The sequence below is a fragment of the Schistocerca nitens genome, chromosome 8 (assembly GCF_023898315.1).
Source record: "Schistocerca nitens isolate TAMUIC-IGC-003100 chromosome 8, iqSchNite1.1, whole genome shotgun sequence".
NCBI lineage: Eukaryota > Metazoa > Arthropoda > Insecta > Orthoptera > Acrididae > Schistocerca > Schistocerca nitens.
Window position 1 is genome coordinate 278311295 of NC_064621.1, and position 20278 is coordinate 278331572.

Here is a 20278-nt window from a genome sequence, read left to right on the forward strand (position 1 = left end):
TAGTGTCCTTGGTTACTAGTTGGCGTTCTAACAACCATCTTTGGTACGTTTACACCTATGATACCTCCAAGCAGAGGGTAGCTAACGTGTAATGAACCAATTTCATTGGATAACGATATCTTCTCTGATTTTGATTTGTCTTTAAGTGAATCAATGTCATTGGATAACAATATCTTCTCTGATTTTGAACTGTTTATAAAACACGATTTTTATACAGGGTGAAAAGTATTTACACCGACAAACTCTGGAAGGTTGTGGGGAACATCAAAACAAATATTTTTCCCAAATGTCATTTTTTTTTCTGTGAGGAGTATTTAAACCAGTAGAGGAAGATTTCTCTGGCGGGAAATTAATTAAACGAACAAACACTTTTCCATTTTTTTATGAACCAGTGACAACACAATAACACAACCCAATTTCAGTTACAGTAGATTTTCAAAAATGCCTCCATTGACATGTAAACAAAGGTTACACCGTCGCATCATGTTCTGTCTGACACGAGCAAAACCCCCAGGAGTATCCTGAATTGTTTCTGCTGCTGCTACTATCCGGGCAACCAGATTCTCTTCTGATGCGACAGGAGTTGTTAAACAAGGTTGCGCATCTCTCCCCGCACAAATTAGTCCAGAGGGGACATATCTGGGGATCCACCAGGCCATGGTACAGGATCAGCTCTGCCAATCCACGTTTCTGGCAACCGTCGGTCCAGGAATCGACGCACACGACGACTGAAATGTGCCGGCGCCCCGTCATCTTGGAACTACATGCGTTGTCTTTTAGGGAGCGGGACGCCTTCCAGCAATTCTGGCAATGCTCTGGCGAGAAAATTGTAATAGTGCCTGCCATTTAATGGCCTAGGTAGCAGATACGGCCCAATTAAACAGTCCCCAACAACACCGACCCAAACATTAACGAAGAACCGCCCTTGATGAGTGCTAGTAACTGTGGCATGACGGTTATCCTCACTCCAAACATGCGAATTGTGCATTTTGAAGACTCCATCATGCCCGAACGTTGCTTCATCGGTAAAAAACACAGAGAATGGAAATGTAGGATGCATTTCACGTTGTTCCAGGTACCACTGCCAAAACTGTGCTCTGGGTGGATAATCAACTGATCCAGTTGTGGACACACTGTAAGTGAAATGGACGTAACAATTGCTCTCGAAGAACTGTTCTTACATTCGTCTGATTCGTCAGCATATTACGTGGAATTGCACGAGTGCTGATTGAAGGATACCGTTCCACATGCCGCAAGACAGATTCCTCAAATTGCAGCGCTCTTACCGTGCGACGGCGTCCCTGTCCAGGTAATCTGCTAAATGACCCGGTCTCACGCAGACGTTGGTACACAGCAGCAAAGGTCGGATGATGCGGGATACGGCGATTAGGATATTGTTGTTGATAAACCCGCTGTGCAGCTCGTCCGTTGTGGTGCGCTACGTAGTACGCACCAACCATTCACTCCAGGTGCAACGCTCCATTAGTAAACAGAGACAGTGCACTACTACACAGGTGGACAGCAGTTGCCAACAACTGAAAAGCGTAATACGCCCTCTAACATCTGAAGATCGTAATACGGCCTCTAACAACTGAAGAGCGTAATACGGCCTCCACCGGTTTAAATAATCCTCATAGGAAAAGATGACATTAGGGAAAATTATTTGTTTTGACGTCCCCTACAACCTCCAAGAGTTTGTCGGTTTAAATACTTTTCACTCTGTATAATATTTAAAACCTTCTTCGCTTTTTATTCTGTGGCCAAACTTCTAATTATTATGTGTTTTTGAAAATTGATTCCACAGAATGTAGTCATGTTTCATAATAATTGGCTATTTCTAACGTTATGCCGGAAGCAGTGGGTGGAACGTTTGCTCTTGAAAGACTAACAACTGAGCCTTATTCTGCAGTGCGCTTAACAGCACTTTTCTAATTTTCTTTGGAGCGCATTCCATAATCCGCCTCGCAGCTGGATTATCGATGACATGAGAAGATAACCATAGCACCTCTTCCCAGTTCCTTTTTTTATGAGATTGAACAAACAACACAGCAACGAGAAGACAGTCATCGAAAAATTCGCAGCGGGCTATAGTATGGAGCATCCTTTGTCGTAACGGGACGACTTCCTATTATTCTGTTTATGTAGCCGAAGAGGAACGGCCTTCCTTTTATCCATTTGTATAAAAATAAAATAGAATAAAAATAAAAAAAGCAGACAAACAAACCATCCCAAATCCCTTTTTCCTTTTTCTTCATTTTTGTTTAAAATAAAGTGGCTAGGATAGCTGGCTATTAAAAAAAAAAAAAAAAAAAAAAAAAGCTCTCAGAGAGACCTGCTCCACGCCACCGTCTCCTGCCGTCACCAAGGGATGTCAGCCATACATCTACATCTACATTCATACTCCGCAAGCCACCCAACGGTGTGTGGCGGAGGGCACTTTACGTGCCACTGTCATTACCTCCCTTTCCTGTTCCAGTCGCGTATGGTTCGCGGGAAGAACGACTGTCTGAAAGCCTCCGTGCGCGCTCTAATCTCTCTAATTTTACATTCGTGATCTCCTCGGGAGGTATAAGTAGGGGGAAGCAATATACTCGATACTCATCCAGAAACGCACCCTCTCGAAACCTGGCGAGCAAGCTACACCGCGATGCAGAGCGCCTCTCTTGCAGAGTCTGCCACTTGAGTTTATTAAACATCTCCGTAACGCTATCACGGTTACCAAATAACCCTGTGACGAAACGCGCCGCTCTTCTTTGGATCTTCTCTATCTCCTCCGTCAACCCGATCTGGTACGGATCCCACACTGATGAGCAATACTCAAGTATAGGTCGAACGAGTGTTTTGTAAGCCACCTCCTTTGTTGCTGGACTACATTTTCTAAGCACTCTCCCAACGAATCTCAACCTGGTACCCGCCTTACCAACAATTAATTTTATATGATCATTCCACTTCAAATCGTTCCGCACGCATACTCCCAGATATTTTACAGAAGTAACTGCTACCAGTGTTTGTTCCGCTATCATACAATCATACAATAAAGGATCCTTGTTTCTATGTATTCGCAATACATTACAATTGTCTATGTTAAGGGACAGTTGCCACTCCCTGCACCAAGTGCCTATCCGCTGCAGATCTTCCTGCATTTCGCTACTTGTATACTATTTTATTCTTATGATCGCATTCAAGTTCTCTGACCTCTAAGGAAGTGTATTACTCTTTTTGTACTGAGTAAGATCAAAAATTGTCACCGAATGAAATAAATAACTTACATGTGATCAAAACTGATTTTATTGAAGTAACTTTATTCTACTTTTCACGTTCCATATTCAAAATTTTGTCTATGTAACTTAGTTTTTGTAAATACTGGGACCTCTAGTAGCGTGTTACCGATCCATAGGTTCGTGTAATGCATTTTCTTATCCCACAATGAAAGGGAAAGTGAACTGCTCAAGGTGATAAAATACCTTATACTTCACGGGCTTATGTCTCCATAGTTCTATGGCAGTATGGCCCAGACAGTACGTAATTCTCCGTCCATATTCTACCAGCTAGGAATGCAGGTCACTGTGGAAGTCCGTCAGCATTCATCTCTTAAATCAGGGAAGGCGAAGAATTCTCCACAAATGCAGTGCTCTTGTACACATGTCGAGCTGTGTCCTCTCAGCTGTACATTTACCCCTAACGATGTCACATTGTCTGAGCGGCAGAAGGGGGGGGGGGAAGAGGGGGAAACTGCGAACGCGCCTCATTTAGATGCAAATGCATTTGTGCAAGAAAGACTGAACGCCTTGCATAGGGCATAGTTTCATATTCCATGTTTCTCAACAGCACAGATCACATCACAAAACAAATTTTCAGTATTACTTAATTATTTTTGGCATGCTCAAGACAAATTAAAGTTTCTATTGGTACAAGCTGTCGGCATAAGGATAGATGAAAACAGTTCCACAGATTTCCGGCACAAAGGTTGCCACGTAACCATTACTTCTTTAAATTCATAGTCGGAAAAAGCCATTGACACACATATGCTGATCTACGTTTTGTGTCCTGATAGCAACCTCTTGCTCAATCGTAGCTCTTCCTCAGAAAAACAAAGTAGAACTCCGACAGTTTCGACGTAAAACAATTTTTCTTTTAAACGGGAATTACACTGCAGATGGGTCAGATCCATCTACACACGCACAGGGTCTATTTCAAGTGAATCGGCAAACACTGTTGAAAACAGTTCGAAAACCGATGGAAGACTGGCAGTGTTCTCAAAACGTCTAGAAAACTATCCTTGTAGTTCTTTGAAATCCACAACGAAAGCCGGCCGGTGTGGTTGTGCGGTTCTAAGCGCTTCAGTTTGGAACCGCGTGACCGCTACGGTCGCAGGTTCGAATCCTGCCTCGGGCATGGATGTGTGTGATGTCCTTAGGTTAGTTAGGTTTAAGTAGTTCTAAGTTCTAGGGCACTGATGACCTCAGTAGTTAAGTCCCATAGTGCTGAGTGTCATTTGAACCATTTTGAACCACAACGAAATCTTCAAAATTTGCCTTTTCTTTGACACCAGTGAGTTTATACAAATAGGCTGTGTTTTTGTCATGATGTGTGCACTTCACAATGCGATTTTCTTTTTAAATGTATCCCCTTCACATGAGAAATAAGTTGTTTCTCACCTTTCAACGCATTACCGTGGGCAATGTGCAGTCATGTCGACTTACAATTCGAGTTCTGAAATCCATTCTGCATTTTCTAATTTTCGTTCCTTCTTTCCATTTTCCTTCAGAAATCGAAAAATCGTTCCATGCATGCCTCTTGATTCAACCAGCGTACTTTGCAGTAATATACACTGAAACCGCAAAGAAACTTGTGTAGGCATGTGACGCATGTCGTTTGAGACTGTTTTGCTTATCATCCAGTAACATGCTCTATATGCAAAGCAGATGAAAGGAGGTAGGCCGAGGAAAACTGAAGTTCCTGATTCTGTTCCAAAATAACTTTCTCCGCTTAGAGACACTCATCGATACGATTTTCTTGCTGAAACTCTGTCAATTTGCTACTGTTGTATGTCTACGTCTACATCATACTCCGCAAGCCACCTAACTTTGTGTGGCAGAGGGTACTTCTGGTGCCACTAAATGACCCCCCTCCCCCATGCCCTGTTCCACTCGCGAGTGGCGCGTGGAAAGAATGGTTGCTGATAAGTCTCTGTATTAGCTCTAATTTTTCGAATTTTCTCGTTGCGGTCTTTTCGTAAGGAAGTAATATGGGGCCCGGCTCTCCCCGGAAAGTGCTCTCTCGGAGTTTAAGTAGTAACCCTCTCGGTGATGTACTGCGCCTCTTTTGTAGCGTCTGCTAATGGAGCTTGTTACTATCTATCATCTCTGTACCGATCTCGAGCCGACTAAACGATCGAGCGAGGTTGCGCAGTGCTTAGCACACTTGACCCGCATTCGGGAGGAAGACGGTTCAATCCCGCGTCCGTGATTTTCCTAAATCGCTTGAGAAAAATGCCGGCATGGTTCCTTTGAAAGGGCACGGCCAATGTCCTTCCCCATCCTTCCCTAATCCAAGCTTGTGCTCCTCTCTGATGACCTCGTTGTCGATGGGACGTTTAAATCGTCCTCCTCCTCCGACTAAACGAACCCGTGGCGGAACGCACCGCTCTTCGATGGATCTTCTCTAGGTCTTCTACCACTCCTACCTGGTAAAGATACCAGACTGATGAACAATCAGTCGAACAAGCAAATTATAATCCACTTGATTCATGGATGAATTATGTTTCCTTAACATTCTTGCTATGAATCCGTCTGGTAAATGCTTTTCAAAAGGGGGGGGGGGGGGGGGGTTCTGAGCACTATGGGACTCAACTGCTGAGGTCATTAGTCCCCTAGAACTTAGAACTAGTTAAACCTAACTAACCTAAGGACATCACAAACATCCATGCCCGAGGCAGGATTCGAACCTGCGACCGTAGCGGCCTTGCGGTTCCAGACTGCAGCGCCTTTAACCGCACGGCCACTTCGGCCGGAAATGCTTTTCCTATTATGTGTTTTATGTGGTCATTCTACTTAAGGTCACATTGGATAATTACTCGTAGATGTTTTATGGTAGTATGCTGCACACCTGGTAGGTAGACTCTGCTAGTTCCGTTAAATTTCGCCTTCTCAGGGACGACAAGCATTAAAGCAGGCCTAGCGTCATTGGTAAGCATCAGTCAACATTTTGTCTATCACAAAAATTGTTCTCTATGACGTGGTCTATCACCACTAGACGTTTGTCGCCAAGACTTTGAAACATCCTGCATAAAGAATGTCATGTCCTTCAGATGCTGAGCGGCTACATCGTAACCAGATACTTCAGATTCTTTATTTTATGAGCATTCTTCCACTTATCCACTTTGAAAGAAAGTTGCGTTTTCTGTGGAAGATTTCTCTAATTCTTCTTACATTTCCTTGCGATCGGCCGATGACGATGCTTTCTTGTAGATCGCAGAAGTATCACCAAACACTTTGATAATAGGGGAGAATGTTCTACCTTGAGGATAGTGCACCTAGGAACAAATGATGCTTCCTGATCAGCGTTTTAATCAGGTGACCGTTTTCAGAATCACATGAAGAAATAAGCATTAGAGACAGCCATAAGCAGTTTCAGGCATTTTCTATAGTTTTTGTTGTTGTGAAACATGTGTTTTGTGCATCACTTGCAAATTTTTCAGTTCTACGCACTCAAGTATTGTATAATACGTTAGACCTATTTGGAATATATTATTCAGTCACAGAACTTTGTGTTGAGTAAAATTCAGTTTATTTTTAAAACTAGTTACAGTATGTAACGTGTGGTCGATTAATACCATGGAAATTGTGACATTTGCAACCGAAATGAGTTGCTTTCATCTCTTAACAACTTTATGTTTCTTGAAACTGAAAGTTTGTGGTATTTTCCCGTAGCTTCTGCACTGACGAGACAAAATTTTATGACCACTGCCCACCGCGACGTTGGTTGCACGTGACGCGGTAACAAAAGTATGTAAGCGGAGAAGACACCGACAGGGTATCACCCTAGCGAAGATATGGGCTACAAATGAGGAAAACCATTGAGATAAACGACTTTCACAAAGGAGGGATTATTTACGCAGAACCAGTGAACGAGCATCCCGAAAATGGCGAAGCTGCTTGAATGTTAACATGCAACAGTCGTGAGCATCTGTGGAAAGAGGTAGGACAGTGAAACTACCACTACGTGCTATATGGTTGGACGACCACGACTCTTCACAGCCGGCCGAAGTGGCCGAACGGTTCTAGGCGCTACAGTCTGGAACCGCGCGACCCTTGCGGTCGCAGGTTCGAATCCTGCCTCTGGCATGGATGTTTGTGATGTCCTTAGGTTAGTTAGGTTTAAGTAGTTCTAAGTTCTGGGGGACTGATGACCACAGCAGTTAAGTCCCATAGTGCTCAGAGCCATTTGAACCACTTCAACTCTTTACAGGTTCGGAGGTTCGTCTGCTCTGACAAGTAGGAAAGATAGTGATCTGTGGTATCTCTGCCGAAAGAGGACAACGCCGGTGCACGCACAAGTGTTTCGGGGTATATCGTTCATCCTACACTGTTGAAAATGGAGCTCCGTAGCAGACCACCCCTACGTTTACACTTGTTGACCTAACGACGTCGTCAATTACGATTGCAGTGCTCATGGGACAATCGATCAATCGAAACGTGTCGGCTCTTCGTATGAATCACATTTTTGCTACACTACGTCGCTTGTTGTCTCCACAAACGCCGTCATTGAGGTGAACGGTGGCTCGAAACGTAAGAAATTGGAAAATTGTGGTAAGTTCCTATGGGGCCAAACTGCTGAGGTCAGCAGGCTTACGCACTACTTAATATAACTTAAACTAACTTACGCTAAGGACAACACACAAATCCATGCCCGAGGGAGGACTCGGACCTCCGACGGGGGCAACCGCAGGAACCGTTCAAGGCGCCTCTGACCGCGCGGCTTAACGCGCGACTACACCGCGCGGCGCGAGAAGTAACGCACGCCACGGACAAGCTGCGAACCACCTGCATCCCTCCACGCTTGATGTCTTCTCCGTCGACGATGTCATCTTTCAGCAGCATTAATATCCGTGTCTCGGAGCCAGAACCGTGCTACAATTGTTTTAGGAGCATTACAGTGGACCCACGTTGATGTCTCTGTGTCCAAATTCGCCTGATGTAAATCTTATAGAACCCATGCGACTCGCTATAGGGCGCCATCACCGTGTACGCAAATCAGCGGCCCGTCATTTTCGCGGATTACGAGACCTGTGCTTAGACATCTAGCTCCACTTACCTGCAGAAACCTACCAACAAACTGTCGGATTCCTGATACACAAAATCAATGATGTATTTCCTTCTAAAGACGGATAACCAGGCTATGAATCAGGTGGTCATAATGTTTGGCTCATGAGTGTATTTCAAAATGTATTTATCTGGTAATTAGTTTCTGTAATATTTCTAGTTAATTTGCTATCACTTACTTAGTACTGCGCCGGCAGCGGTGGTCTCGCGGTTCTAGGCGCGCAGTCCGGAACCGTGCGACCGCTACGGTCGCAGGTTCGAATCCTGCCTCGGGCATGGATGTGTGTGATGTCCTTAGGTTAGTTAGGTTTAAGTAGTTCTAAGTTCTAGGGGACTTATGACCACAGCAGCTGAGTCCCATAGTGCTCAGAGCCATTTGAACCATTTTGAACTTAGTACTGCTGTATATTAGAGTAATAATGTAACAGATAAACTATTAAATACATTACTGACAAGGTTTTCTCGACTGCAACGCTTTTAAATTTCAGTACAATATTTCTTCCTAGGTACAATATCACACTGTACCTCGGAACATGATTCCATACCTGTAACAACCTTGCTTTTCCGGAGTGACTTTCGTAATTTCAGAAAAAGACTTCCGCAAACAAAAAGTGTATGCCATCATCTACACTCATGCTCATAAATTAAGGATAATCCTGACACATGGTGAAATAACGGTCTGGTGGGCGGTTTGCGGGTTTAAATCACCTCGGGGTATGACCATGCGGTGCATTTGACCTGCGGTCGTCGCACGGTGGCGCCGGCAGCAGTCCACATACCCAGAGGTGTGTTGGTGCATGTCAGAGTACGGTGCAGCGAGTAAATGTGCAGACGTTTTCAGACGTGGTAACGGTGACTGTGTGTTGAAAATGGTCAAATAACACATACTGATGACGTTATGAGGGGTAGAATACTAGGGCGACTGGAGGCTGGTCAAACACAGCAGGTCGTAGCACGGGCCCTCCGTGTGCCACAAAGTGTGATCTCAAGATTATGGCAACGATTCCAAACGATTCCAGCCAACAGGAAATGTGTCCAGGGGCTACAGTACGCGACGTCCACAGTGTACAACACCACAAGAAGACCGATATCTCATCATCAGTGCCCGCAGACGGCCACGGAGTACTGCAGGTAGCCTTGTTCGGGAGCTTACCGCAGCGACTGGAACAGTTGTCTCCAGACACACAGTCTACAGACGACTGAACAGACATGGTTTATTTACCCGGAGACCTGCAAGGTGCATTCCACTGATCCCTGGTCACAGGGACGTCATTTTACGCCTGTATGTCCGCCTTTTCAGGGATGCAGTGGATCCCACCTTCCTCCTCATGGATGATAACGCACGGCCCCACCGAGCTGCCATCGTGGAGGAGTACCTTGAAACAGAAGATATCAGGCGAATCAAGTGGCCTACGTGTTCTCCAGACCTAAAACCCATCGAGCGCGTCTGGGATGCTCTCGGTCGACATATAACTGCACGTCTTCAAACCCCTACAACACTTCAGAAGCTCCGACAAGCACTGGTGCAAGAATGGCAGGCTATACCTCCAGCAAATGCTCGACCACCTGGTCCAGAGTATGCCAACCCGTTGTGCGGCCTGTGTACTTGTGCATGGTGATAATATCCCATATTGATGTCGAGGTACATGCGCAGGAAACAGTGTCCGTTTGTAGCACATGTGTTTCGGGACGGTTTTTTCTCAACTTATCACCAATACCGTGGACTTACAGATCTGTGTCGTGTGTGTTCCCTGTGTGCTTTGTTATTAGCGCCACGTTGTGTGGCACCAAATTCTGCAATTATCCTAAATTTATGAGCGTGAACGTAGAAACGGGATAAGAAAGTATATTAAATCTCTATTAAAGGATTTCCTGGAGGAGGAAGCTCGAAATGTATTCCAAGCCCTACGTCTCCCCTAGTACTGAGCCTATCTAATAGTAATCCTGTTACGCCACCATGGGACGCACTGCATGCCTTTTTCGTTTCTCTTCCTCGCCGACAAGTATTACGTACTGCTTTCTGTTCGTAAAATATTCACCAAGTCAGTCACATGATCGTTTGTTGCTTAATAAAAAGTGGGAATTCCAAGATGGAGTAACAACAGTATTATGGAAAGGATAGATTGCTTCTCACCATATGGAGGAGACGATGAGTAGTAGACAGGCACAACGAAAAGGCTGCTATAGAGTTAAGCTTTCGGCAAAAGGCCTTCTTCCGAAGTAGAAAATACACACAAGCACAACCTACACACACATGACCACTGTCTTTGGATGCTGTAGTTTTCAATAGACAAAGCAGTACAGTATCGAGCTTCTTCCGGGAAGCTGTCACATTAGGAGACAATATACTCGAACACCCACTGCATTCACTTGTTATCAACAGTTGTTACCTAATCTCGTGCTTCGCGAAACTCTTGAAGTTATCACATATATCTTGTAGCTCGCAATGAAAAAAAAATAAAGGAGAGGTGGTGGTATCGTGACCAATTGTAGTATTAAATAAAAGGGACTTGCTAACCAATATTTTATTGTAAAGCTACAGTACAACAACATATTTCCAACTACTGTTGTCGATAGTATCACCTGTGTCGATCCAGCTTAAGTTCTACTCATCGTATCCAAGTCAGCATCCTCATTGTATTCGAGTGTCTCCACAAGAGGTCGACGGTAAGGCACCGCCCCTTCCGCAGCTATCACGAGGACCAGCACCAGTAAAGCGGCAGTCTTCATGGTATCTGATCCCGTGCCACCTCTGCCTCTCTGCCCGCGCCGCCCCCCATATTTAAGTACTTGCTCCTTTATCTGCCATCTGATACCGAATGATCCTTGAAACGGTTATCATAAACAACGGCTATGAGTGCAGTATTAGAGAGCTGATCAAGGTCGATTAATAGCAATCTTCAGATGACAGCAACATCATTCATATAGTTTTCAAATATACTAGGTGATTAAATTTCAGCTACTATAGAGGTTCAGTGCGGAGTGTAATTATTACAGGACAGCGAATCTTGGTAGATATTCTGATACGTTAATGGTTGAACAGTTTACGCTGGGAAAAATTAAGTTTCAGTTTTGGCCACCAAGTGCAAATCTATCGCTGTGAATAGAAGAAAGACATATAGAAATGTTGCCACTTGTAATGGATTAGGAATGGGACGTAAGTAGAAAAGGTCTCACAAGTGAGAAAGGCATAATGTTGATTTCATTAATAACTACCACTTACGCAATTTGTTTCATATCAGCACCGGAGATGGTGAAAGGTATGTGCTAAGGTCTGATCAGGGTAGCTCCAGAAAATAGTCGATAGTTGACAACCGCAAGGTGGAAGGAGTATAATATCTTTGAGTAGGAGGATCTTTGATGGTTAAGAGAGTTGGGCACGTGCAGTAAAAAACCGAAGAGTCGCAGGTAGGTGCCCAGAGGAAGCAGACGTGTGGTGACAGCTGCCCCTGACCAACCTTTAGCATGTAAATGAGAGAAAATAAATAATCATTTCAAATTGGTTTTTTGTTAGATAATGTTCAGAGTTAGGATTTGTATGTCCAAGGTTTGACGCAGTAAGTGTTTTGTAAAATTTTTTTGTTAAGAGTGATTCGTGCTACGAAAATGTTTGAAATAGTAGATTTTGTGTCTGACTTAAAATTTTAACAGTATATATATATATATATATATATATATATATATATATATATATATATATATATATATATATATCAACATTTTGTTTAAATCTAACAGCCTGAATCATAATCCACATCCTTTGCTTGTAAGGAATATGAAAATGAGTAGTAAACTAAAGTTACCCACCAATGAAAGAACCAAGTAAACATCAGGCCCAAAAGTTAATTTTCCAGTACCATCTTAATGCCATTGCACAAACGGCATTAGCCGGCCGGAGTGGCCGTGCGGTTCTAGGCGCTACAGTCTGGAGCCGAGCGAGCGCTACGGTCGCAGGTTCGAATCCTGCCTCGGGCATGAATGTATGTGATGTCCTTAGGTTAGTTAGGTTTAATTAGTTCTAAGTTCTAGGCGACTGATGACCTCAGAAGTTAAGTCGCATAGTGCTCAGAGCCATTTGAACCACTTGAACAAACGGCATTATTCTCTTAAACTTGATTGCTGAGTCAAATACATGTTGCATTTCTGGCAAAATGGAGGAGTGCAAGAAACAAGTTCACAGACGCAGTCAGATGCAGGTTTGCTGAATAATTAATTTAGAACAATCTTATCACTGATAATTTCACAGAATAAAAGGATACAATTTTGGTTAGATACTTTCAACGTCGGCACATGCTGCATACGACGTGATCAATAGTTGCTCGCGCAGTTCCAGTGGAATCTGAGCTACATGTTCCTCTATACTGACCTTCAGATCAGATAGAGACCAACCGCGTTCTTTTAGGTATCCCCAGAGCCTAACGTCACATGGATTCACACCAGGTAAACTTGCAGGCCGTGCTCTGTAAAATCTTTGGAGATAACATGTTCGTGGAAGGTTGCATTAAGCAAATCTTTCACTGGGCAAGAGGCATGAGGTACTGCCCCATGTTGCATAGAAGCAGTGGTTTCCACACAGTTGTGCACTCCCAAAGCAGGACTCACAAGCTCTACAAGGAGGTCTCGATAACGTGCAGACGTCACACTACACCTGAGTTTAAAGAACGAACCGAGAAAAAATGTGTTTGTCAATCCCACTACACAGTCACACGCAGCGAATGCAATGGCTCTTCGAGCGCAACACTCTGTTTAACAGTACCCCACATTCGGTAGTTCTGTGTAGTCCCTGTGTCCTGTAGTGTAAAATTTGCTTCGTCTCTCCAAAGAATATTGTCAGGCCACATGTCTTCAACTTCGATCCGTACCAGGAACCGAAGACGTTGATGCAGATCATGAGGTTTCAGTTGCTGCGCCATCTGGATATTGTATGGATACCACCATAAAATACACCACAAAACTTTCCGTACTGTTGATCATGGGATGGACAGTTCTCTCGACATTGTACAAACACTAGCACTACACGTGCCACGTTACAGCAACAGCAACCTCGCCAATAACTTCGACCGGGATAGGACGCCTTCCTCTTCCAGATACCACACCAAGCTCCAGTTTTCGAATTTCGTTATTATCTTGCTTACTACTTCTTTATCTATCTTGTTTACTGCCTTTCAGTATGAGATACTCACTCTATATAGCACTATAATTGTTGTCGTTCACATAAAACAATTTTACTAACAGCGCACAGTCTCTCTTCTCTGCCGGTCGGTGTGGCCGTGCGGTTCTAAGCGCTTCAGTTTGGAACCGCGTGACCGCTACGGTCGCAGGTTCGAATCCTGCCTCGGGCATGGATGTGTGTGATGTCCTTAGGTTAGTTAGGTTTAAGTAGTTCTAAGTTCAAGGGGACTGATGACCTCAGTCGTTAAGTCCCATAGTGCTCAGAGCCATTTGAACCATTTCTCTTCTCTATAGCTATACTGCTCACGCACGTTATGGCTTGTCAAATGGCAGTGCGGATTCTGTACCGTCATACAATGTACAATGCCAGATTTGCACTTGGTGGCCACAACTGGAACTAATTTGTTTTCTAGTGTAAATCGGTTCCTCACTAACGGATTAGCGTACCATACGGTAATTGCAGCCCACCCTGGACCGTCGCTAGTAGCTGCACTTTAATTTTAACCAGCAGCTACTAGCATGCTCAATAGCACCGGTCGATCTTAGCTGCGTCCCACCTGATTCGTGTCCGCAGCTCGTGGTCGTGCGGTAGCGTTCTCGCTTCCCGCGCCCGGGTTCCCGGGTTCGATTCCCGGCGGGGTCTGGGATGTTCCCTGCCTCATGATGACTGGGTGTTGTGTGATGTCCTTAGGTTAGTTAGGTTTAAGTAGTTCTAAGTTCTAGGGGACTGATGACCATAGATGTTAAGTCCCATAGTGCTCAGAGCCATTTGAACCACCTGATTCGTATGCAACCCGCATAACATGACTGTCTTTCAGGTCTTCTCTTGATGGTACAGCCTTATGGGTGAAAAATGGTTACTTCACTGCCTGAAAAAACGTGCACACGGAGAGACGACGTCGATTTTGATCCGATGACGACATGTGCCACCTGGCGGTAGTAAATGTACTGATAATTGTTCCAACGTCGTCCGCTAATAGTGGCATAGCTGCAAGAGCCCCATCTGTGTCTATGCTTTAATAGGGAGTGCTCCCAGCGTGATGGCTCGATGTGACGCAAACATGTGAAACAAACTGGCAACCATGCCACGGAGATGAACTCATGCTTCCTACAGCCAATTGGACGGGTCTGAAAGAGATTGTGGCCTTCCGAGTGGCGGGATACTCCTTTCGGAAAATTGTCACACAAGTTGAGCCTGCTGCATCAATTGTGGAACGCTGCTGGTATCAGTGGTCGCGCAAACATTCTCACACCCGCAGACGAATTTCGGAACGTCAACGCAGCACAGAAGCGCTCCAGGATTGTCGTATTATAAAAGCCACAGTGGCAGATCGTACAGCTACCACATCACAGGTAAGAGGCCTTGTGAGCCCAGACATATCAACATGAACTGCCGAGAACCACTTATTAGCAGCGGGACTATGGGCATGCACACCTATAGCCCATCTTCCACTCTCGCCAGATCATCGACTTGCACCGCTGGACTGGTGCCTTCAGAGGTTCACTTGCAAGATGGAATGGCGCACCGTGGTCTTCAAAAACGAAATTAGATTCTGCCTGTAAGCAAGTGATGGTCGTTTGCATGTACAACATAGACCTGGCGAGATCTGTCTCGTACAGTGCATTCGTCCAAGACACACTGAACCCAAACCAAGCCTTATGGTCTGGGGTGCGATAAACCACAACACTCGTTCACCTTTTGTGTTTCTAGAGGGGACGCTAATCAGTGCTCAGTATGTGCAGAGTGTTGTTAGACCCATTCTTATGCCGTTCTTGCAATAGAAAGATGATATATTCTTCCAACAGGATAATGCTCGCCCAGACACTCGACGTGCTCCGCTAGTGTGCACCAAATTCTTTGAGAAGCCCGATCTCCTGACTTGTCTCCAATCGAAAGCATGTCGGATGTGATGGAATAAGAAGTAACTCGTGCGACTAGTCGACCTTAGAGAACTACGTGAACAGGTCGACCGGGTGTGGCATAACGTATCCCAGGTCAGTATTCGCCATCCGTACTATCGACTGGGTGCCTGAATCAACGCTTGCATTGTCGCCCTTGAAGGCTACAACACGTACATAAAGGGTGTTTCAGCATGGGTTGATACCTGGTATCTCAGGACCCCTTCTACTGTTGATCTGTAGTCACTTCATATACTCTACGTGCACTGTTGCAACAATAAATCTTCAGTAAATTGGAAACCTCTGAAAGGGTGTGCTAATTTTTTTCCAGTAATATACAGGGTGGTCCATTGATCGTGACCGGGCCATATATATATCTCAGGAAATAAGCGTCAAACGAAAAAACTACACAGACCGAAACGTCTAGCTCGAAGGAGGAAACCAGATGGCGCTATGGTTGGCCCGCTAGATGGCGCCGCTATAGGTCAAACGGATATCAACTGCGTTTCTTCAATTAGGAACCCCCATTTTTATCACATATTCGTGTAGTACATAATGTGAATGTTTTAGTTGGACCACTTTTTTCGCTTTGTGGCAGATGGCGCTGTAATAGTCACAAACATATGGCTCACAATATTATACGAACAGCTGGTAACAGGTAGATATTTTAAATTAAAATACATAACGTAGGTGTGTTTGAACATTTTATTTCGGTTTCTTCAATGTGATACAACTACCTTTGCGAAATTATGATTTCTGAGAACGCTTGCTGTTACAGCGCGATTACCTGTAAATACCACATTAATGCAATAAATGCTCAAAATGATGTCCGTCAATCTCAATGCATTTGACAATACGTGTAACGACATTCCTCTCAGCAGCGAGTAGTTCGCCTTGTGTAATGTTCGCACATGCATTGACAATTCACTGACGCATGTTGTCAGGCGTCGGTGAATCACGGTAGCAAATATCCTTCAACTTTCCCCACAGAAAGAAATCCGGGGACATCAGATCCGGTGAACGTGCGAGTCATGGTATAGTACTTCGACGACCAATCCACCTGTCATGAACCATGCTATTCAATACCGCTTCAACCGCACGCGAGCTATATCCCAGACATCCATCATGTTGGAAGTACATCGCCATTCTACCATGTAGTGAAACATCTTGTAGTAACATCGGTAGAACATTATGGAGGCAATCAGCATACACTCCTGGAAATAGAAATAAGAACACCGTGAATTCATTGTCCCAGGAAGGGGAAACTTTATTGACACATTCCTGGGATCAATAACATCACATGATCACACTGACAGAACCACAGGCACATAGACACAGGCAACAGAGCATGCACAATGTCGGCACTAGTACAGTGTATATCCACCTTTCGCAGCAATGCAGGCTGCTATTCTCCCATGGAGACGATCGTAGAGATGCTGGATGTAGTCCTGTGGAACGGCTTGCCATGCCATTTCCACCTGGCGCCTCAGTTGGACCAGCGTTCGTGCTGGACGTGCAGACCGCGTGAGACGACGATTCATCCAGTCCCAAACATGCTCAATGGGGGACAGATCCGGAGATCTTGCTGGCCAGGGTAGTTGACTTACACCTTCTAGAGCACGTTGGGTGGCACGGGATACATGCGGACGTGCATTGTCCTGTTGGAACAGCAAGTTCCCTTGCCGGTCTAGGAATGATAGAACGATGGGTTCGATGACGGTTTGGATGTACCGTGCACTATTCAGTGTCCCCTCGACGATCACCAGTGGTGTACGGCCAGTGTAGGAGATCGCTCCCCACACCATGATGCCGGGTGTTGGCCCTGTGTGCCTCGGTCGTATGCAGTCCTGATTGTGGCGCTCACCTGCACGGCGCCAAACACGCATACGACCATCATTGGCACCAAGGCAGAAGCGACTCTCATCGCTGAAGACGACACGTCTCCATTCGTCCCTCCATTCACGCCTGTCGCGACACCACTGGAGGCGGGCTGCACGATGTTGGGGCGTGAGCGGAAGACGGCCTAACGGTGTGCGGGACCGTAGCCCAGCTTCATGGAGACGGTTGCGAATGGTCCTCGGCGATACCCCAGGAGCAACAGTGTCCCTAATTTGCTGGGAAGTGGCGGTGCGGTCCCCTACGGCACTGCGTAGGATCCTACGGTCTTGGCGTGCATCCGTGCGTCGCTGCGGTCCGGTCCCAGGTCGACGGGCACGTGCACCTTCCGCCGACCACTGGCGACAACATCGATGTACTGTGGAGACCTCACGCCCCACGTGTTGAGCAATTCGGCGGTACGTCCACCCGGCCTCCCGCATGCCCACTATACGCCCTCGCTCAAAGTCCGTCAACTGCACATACGGTTCACGTCCACGCTGTCGCGGCATGCTACCAGTGTTAAAGACTGCGATGGAGCTCCGTATGCCACGGCAAACTGGCTGACACTGACGGCGGCGGTGCACAAATGCTGCGCAGCTAGCGCCATTCGACGGCCAACACCGCGGTTCCTGGTGTGTCCGCTGTGCCGTGCGTGTGATCATTGCTTGTACAGCCCTCTCGCAGTGTCCGGAGCAAGTATGGTGGGTCTGACACACCGGTGTCAATGTGTTCTTTTTTACATTTCCAGGAGTGTACATTACACCATTTAGATTGCCATCGATAAAATGGGGGCCAATTATCCTTCCTCCCATAATGCCGCACCATACATTAACTCGCCAAGGTCGCTGATGTTCCAATTGTCGCAGCCATCGTGGATTTTCGGTTGCCCAATAGTGCATATTATGCTGGTTTACATTACCGCTGTTGGTGAATGACGCTTCGTCGTTAAATAGAACGCGTGCAAAATATGTCATCGTCCCGTAATTTCTCATGTGCCCAATGGCAGAACTGTATACGACGTTCAAAGTCGTTGCCATGCAATTCCTGGTGCATAGGAATATGGTACGGGTGCAATCGATGTTGATGTAGCATTCTCAACACCGACATTTTTGAGATTCCCGATTCTCGCGCAATTTGTCTGCTACTGATGTGCGGATTAGCCGCGACAGCAGCTAAAACACCTACTTGGGCATCATCATTTGTTTCAGGTCGTGGCTGACGTTTCACACTTCCTGTTTCCTTAAATAACGTAACTATCAGGTGAATGGTCCGGACACTCGGATGATGTCGTCCAGAATACCGATCAGCATTCACAGCACACGCCCGTTGGGCAATTTGATCACAATAGCCATACATCAACGCGATATCGACCTTTTCCGCAATTTGTAAACGGTCCATTTTAACACGGGTAATGTATCACGAAGCAAATACTGTCCGCAATGGTGGAATGTTACGTGATACCACGTACTTATAGGTTTGTGCCATCTATCACAAAGCGAAAAAAGTGGTCCAACTAAAACATTCATATTTCTTTACGTACTACACGAATATGTAATAAAAATGGGGGTTCATATTTAGAAAAACCCAGTTGATATCCGTTTGACTGTGGCAGCGCCATCTAGCGGGCCAACCATAGCGCCATCTGGTTTCCCCCTTCAAGCTAGACGAGTTTCGGTCTTTGTAGTTTTTTCGTTTGATGGTTATTTCGTGAGATATTTGGCCCGGTCACTATCAATGGACCACCCTGTATAAGAAACCGTTAGAAAAAAAATGCTCTGAATGGTTATCAATCTTACGGCAAATTAATACCACGATAATTAAAATATCAGAAAACAATCTTGTTAGAGATGACGCAGTGTTCAACACTTGCAAACTCGATTTATTATACGGAGCGATCAAAAAGCTTCCGTTTGAGGACGTTGCTGCAGCTTATATGCAACCCAGCACGACTCCCATGCAGGCATGTAACCATCAGCATTTAGGCAAGGGGTTGGTGTGGCCATAGAACGGAAAATTTTTCATTGCCTCTTATACAATAAATGACATTTCAAAAAGCAAGTTTCAATTTGAAATTATATGGCGAAAATTTTAGTACTGGACCGCGATCAGGGAATCCAGTGCACCAACTATTTCGCATGTTAATTAACCATAAAAAACCTTAAATATGGTTTCAGTCACAACTAACAAAGATTATGCATGTTTAAACCTGCAAATACGTGACGAAAAGTTTTGTGTTTGACGGGGATTCGAACCCAGCACGTAACCTTACTGTCAATTAAGCAACTAAATTCCAAACGCAACAGTACAAAATTCACAATGAAATTTGGAGGCAACAGCATAAACTTTTTACATCTAACCACAGACGTCACTGATCATGTTCATACTTTCTAGATTTTATAGGGAACCTATCACCACAGATATTGTAATACCTGCAAATTCTCAACGCCTAGTGATCCATAAACATGCTGCCTTTCATTCAATGATACATCGGCTAATATCTATCCATAACCGAACCCACCTTCCAAATGGAGTTAAATGTAAACAAACAAACAGCATCAAACAAGGGCTACCCTCATACCTTAGTGAAATCCATAACGCACAAAAAGCAGAACAACAGGTGTACCTTCTTCTTTACCTGCTCTTGACCGGCCTCCTAAAGATACAATAAGTGTTGCACGATTTCATGTTTAGGAAAAGTCTCACTGAATGTAGGCAAATCCAGAAACTTAAAAACGTCATTTTTTGTGCCCAGAACTGTTGGACACTTTTTATCCAATGGTAAAAACAGCACTTCAGCTTTCAAAAAGACTGAAATATATAAAATTACTTGTAATTGTGGCGAAGTCTATATAGATCAGTCTTAGGGAGCAATACGCAGCTGCTTGAAGGAACACCACAGTGGTTGGAAATTTAAAACAGAAGACTCTACTTTTGCAGACCACCTGCCTAGAGAAGGTCATAGTTACAAAGTACACAAAAAGGACTCCGTCGTCAGGCCACGAGTG

The 20278-nt window shown here is 45.0% G+C and overlaps 1 protein-coding gene across 1 annotated transcript in view; it reads right to left on the minus strand.

Annotated features, from left to right (window-relative positions):
• LOC126199208 (lipase 3-like) overlaps nucleotides 1-11070 on the minus strand; it is a 122652-nt gene extending 111582 nt beyond the window's left edge. The window contains exon 1 of the mRNA XM_049935989.1: nucleotides 10985-11070. Within this exon, the coding sequence (XP_049791946.1) occupies nucleotides 10985-11054 (70 nt within the window). The 5' untranslated portion in view covers nucleotides 11055-11070. The remainder of the gene's footprint in view (nucleotides 1-10984) is intronic.
• Between the last annotated feature and the right edge of the window lie 9208 nt (nucleotides 11071-20278).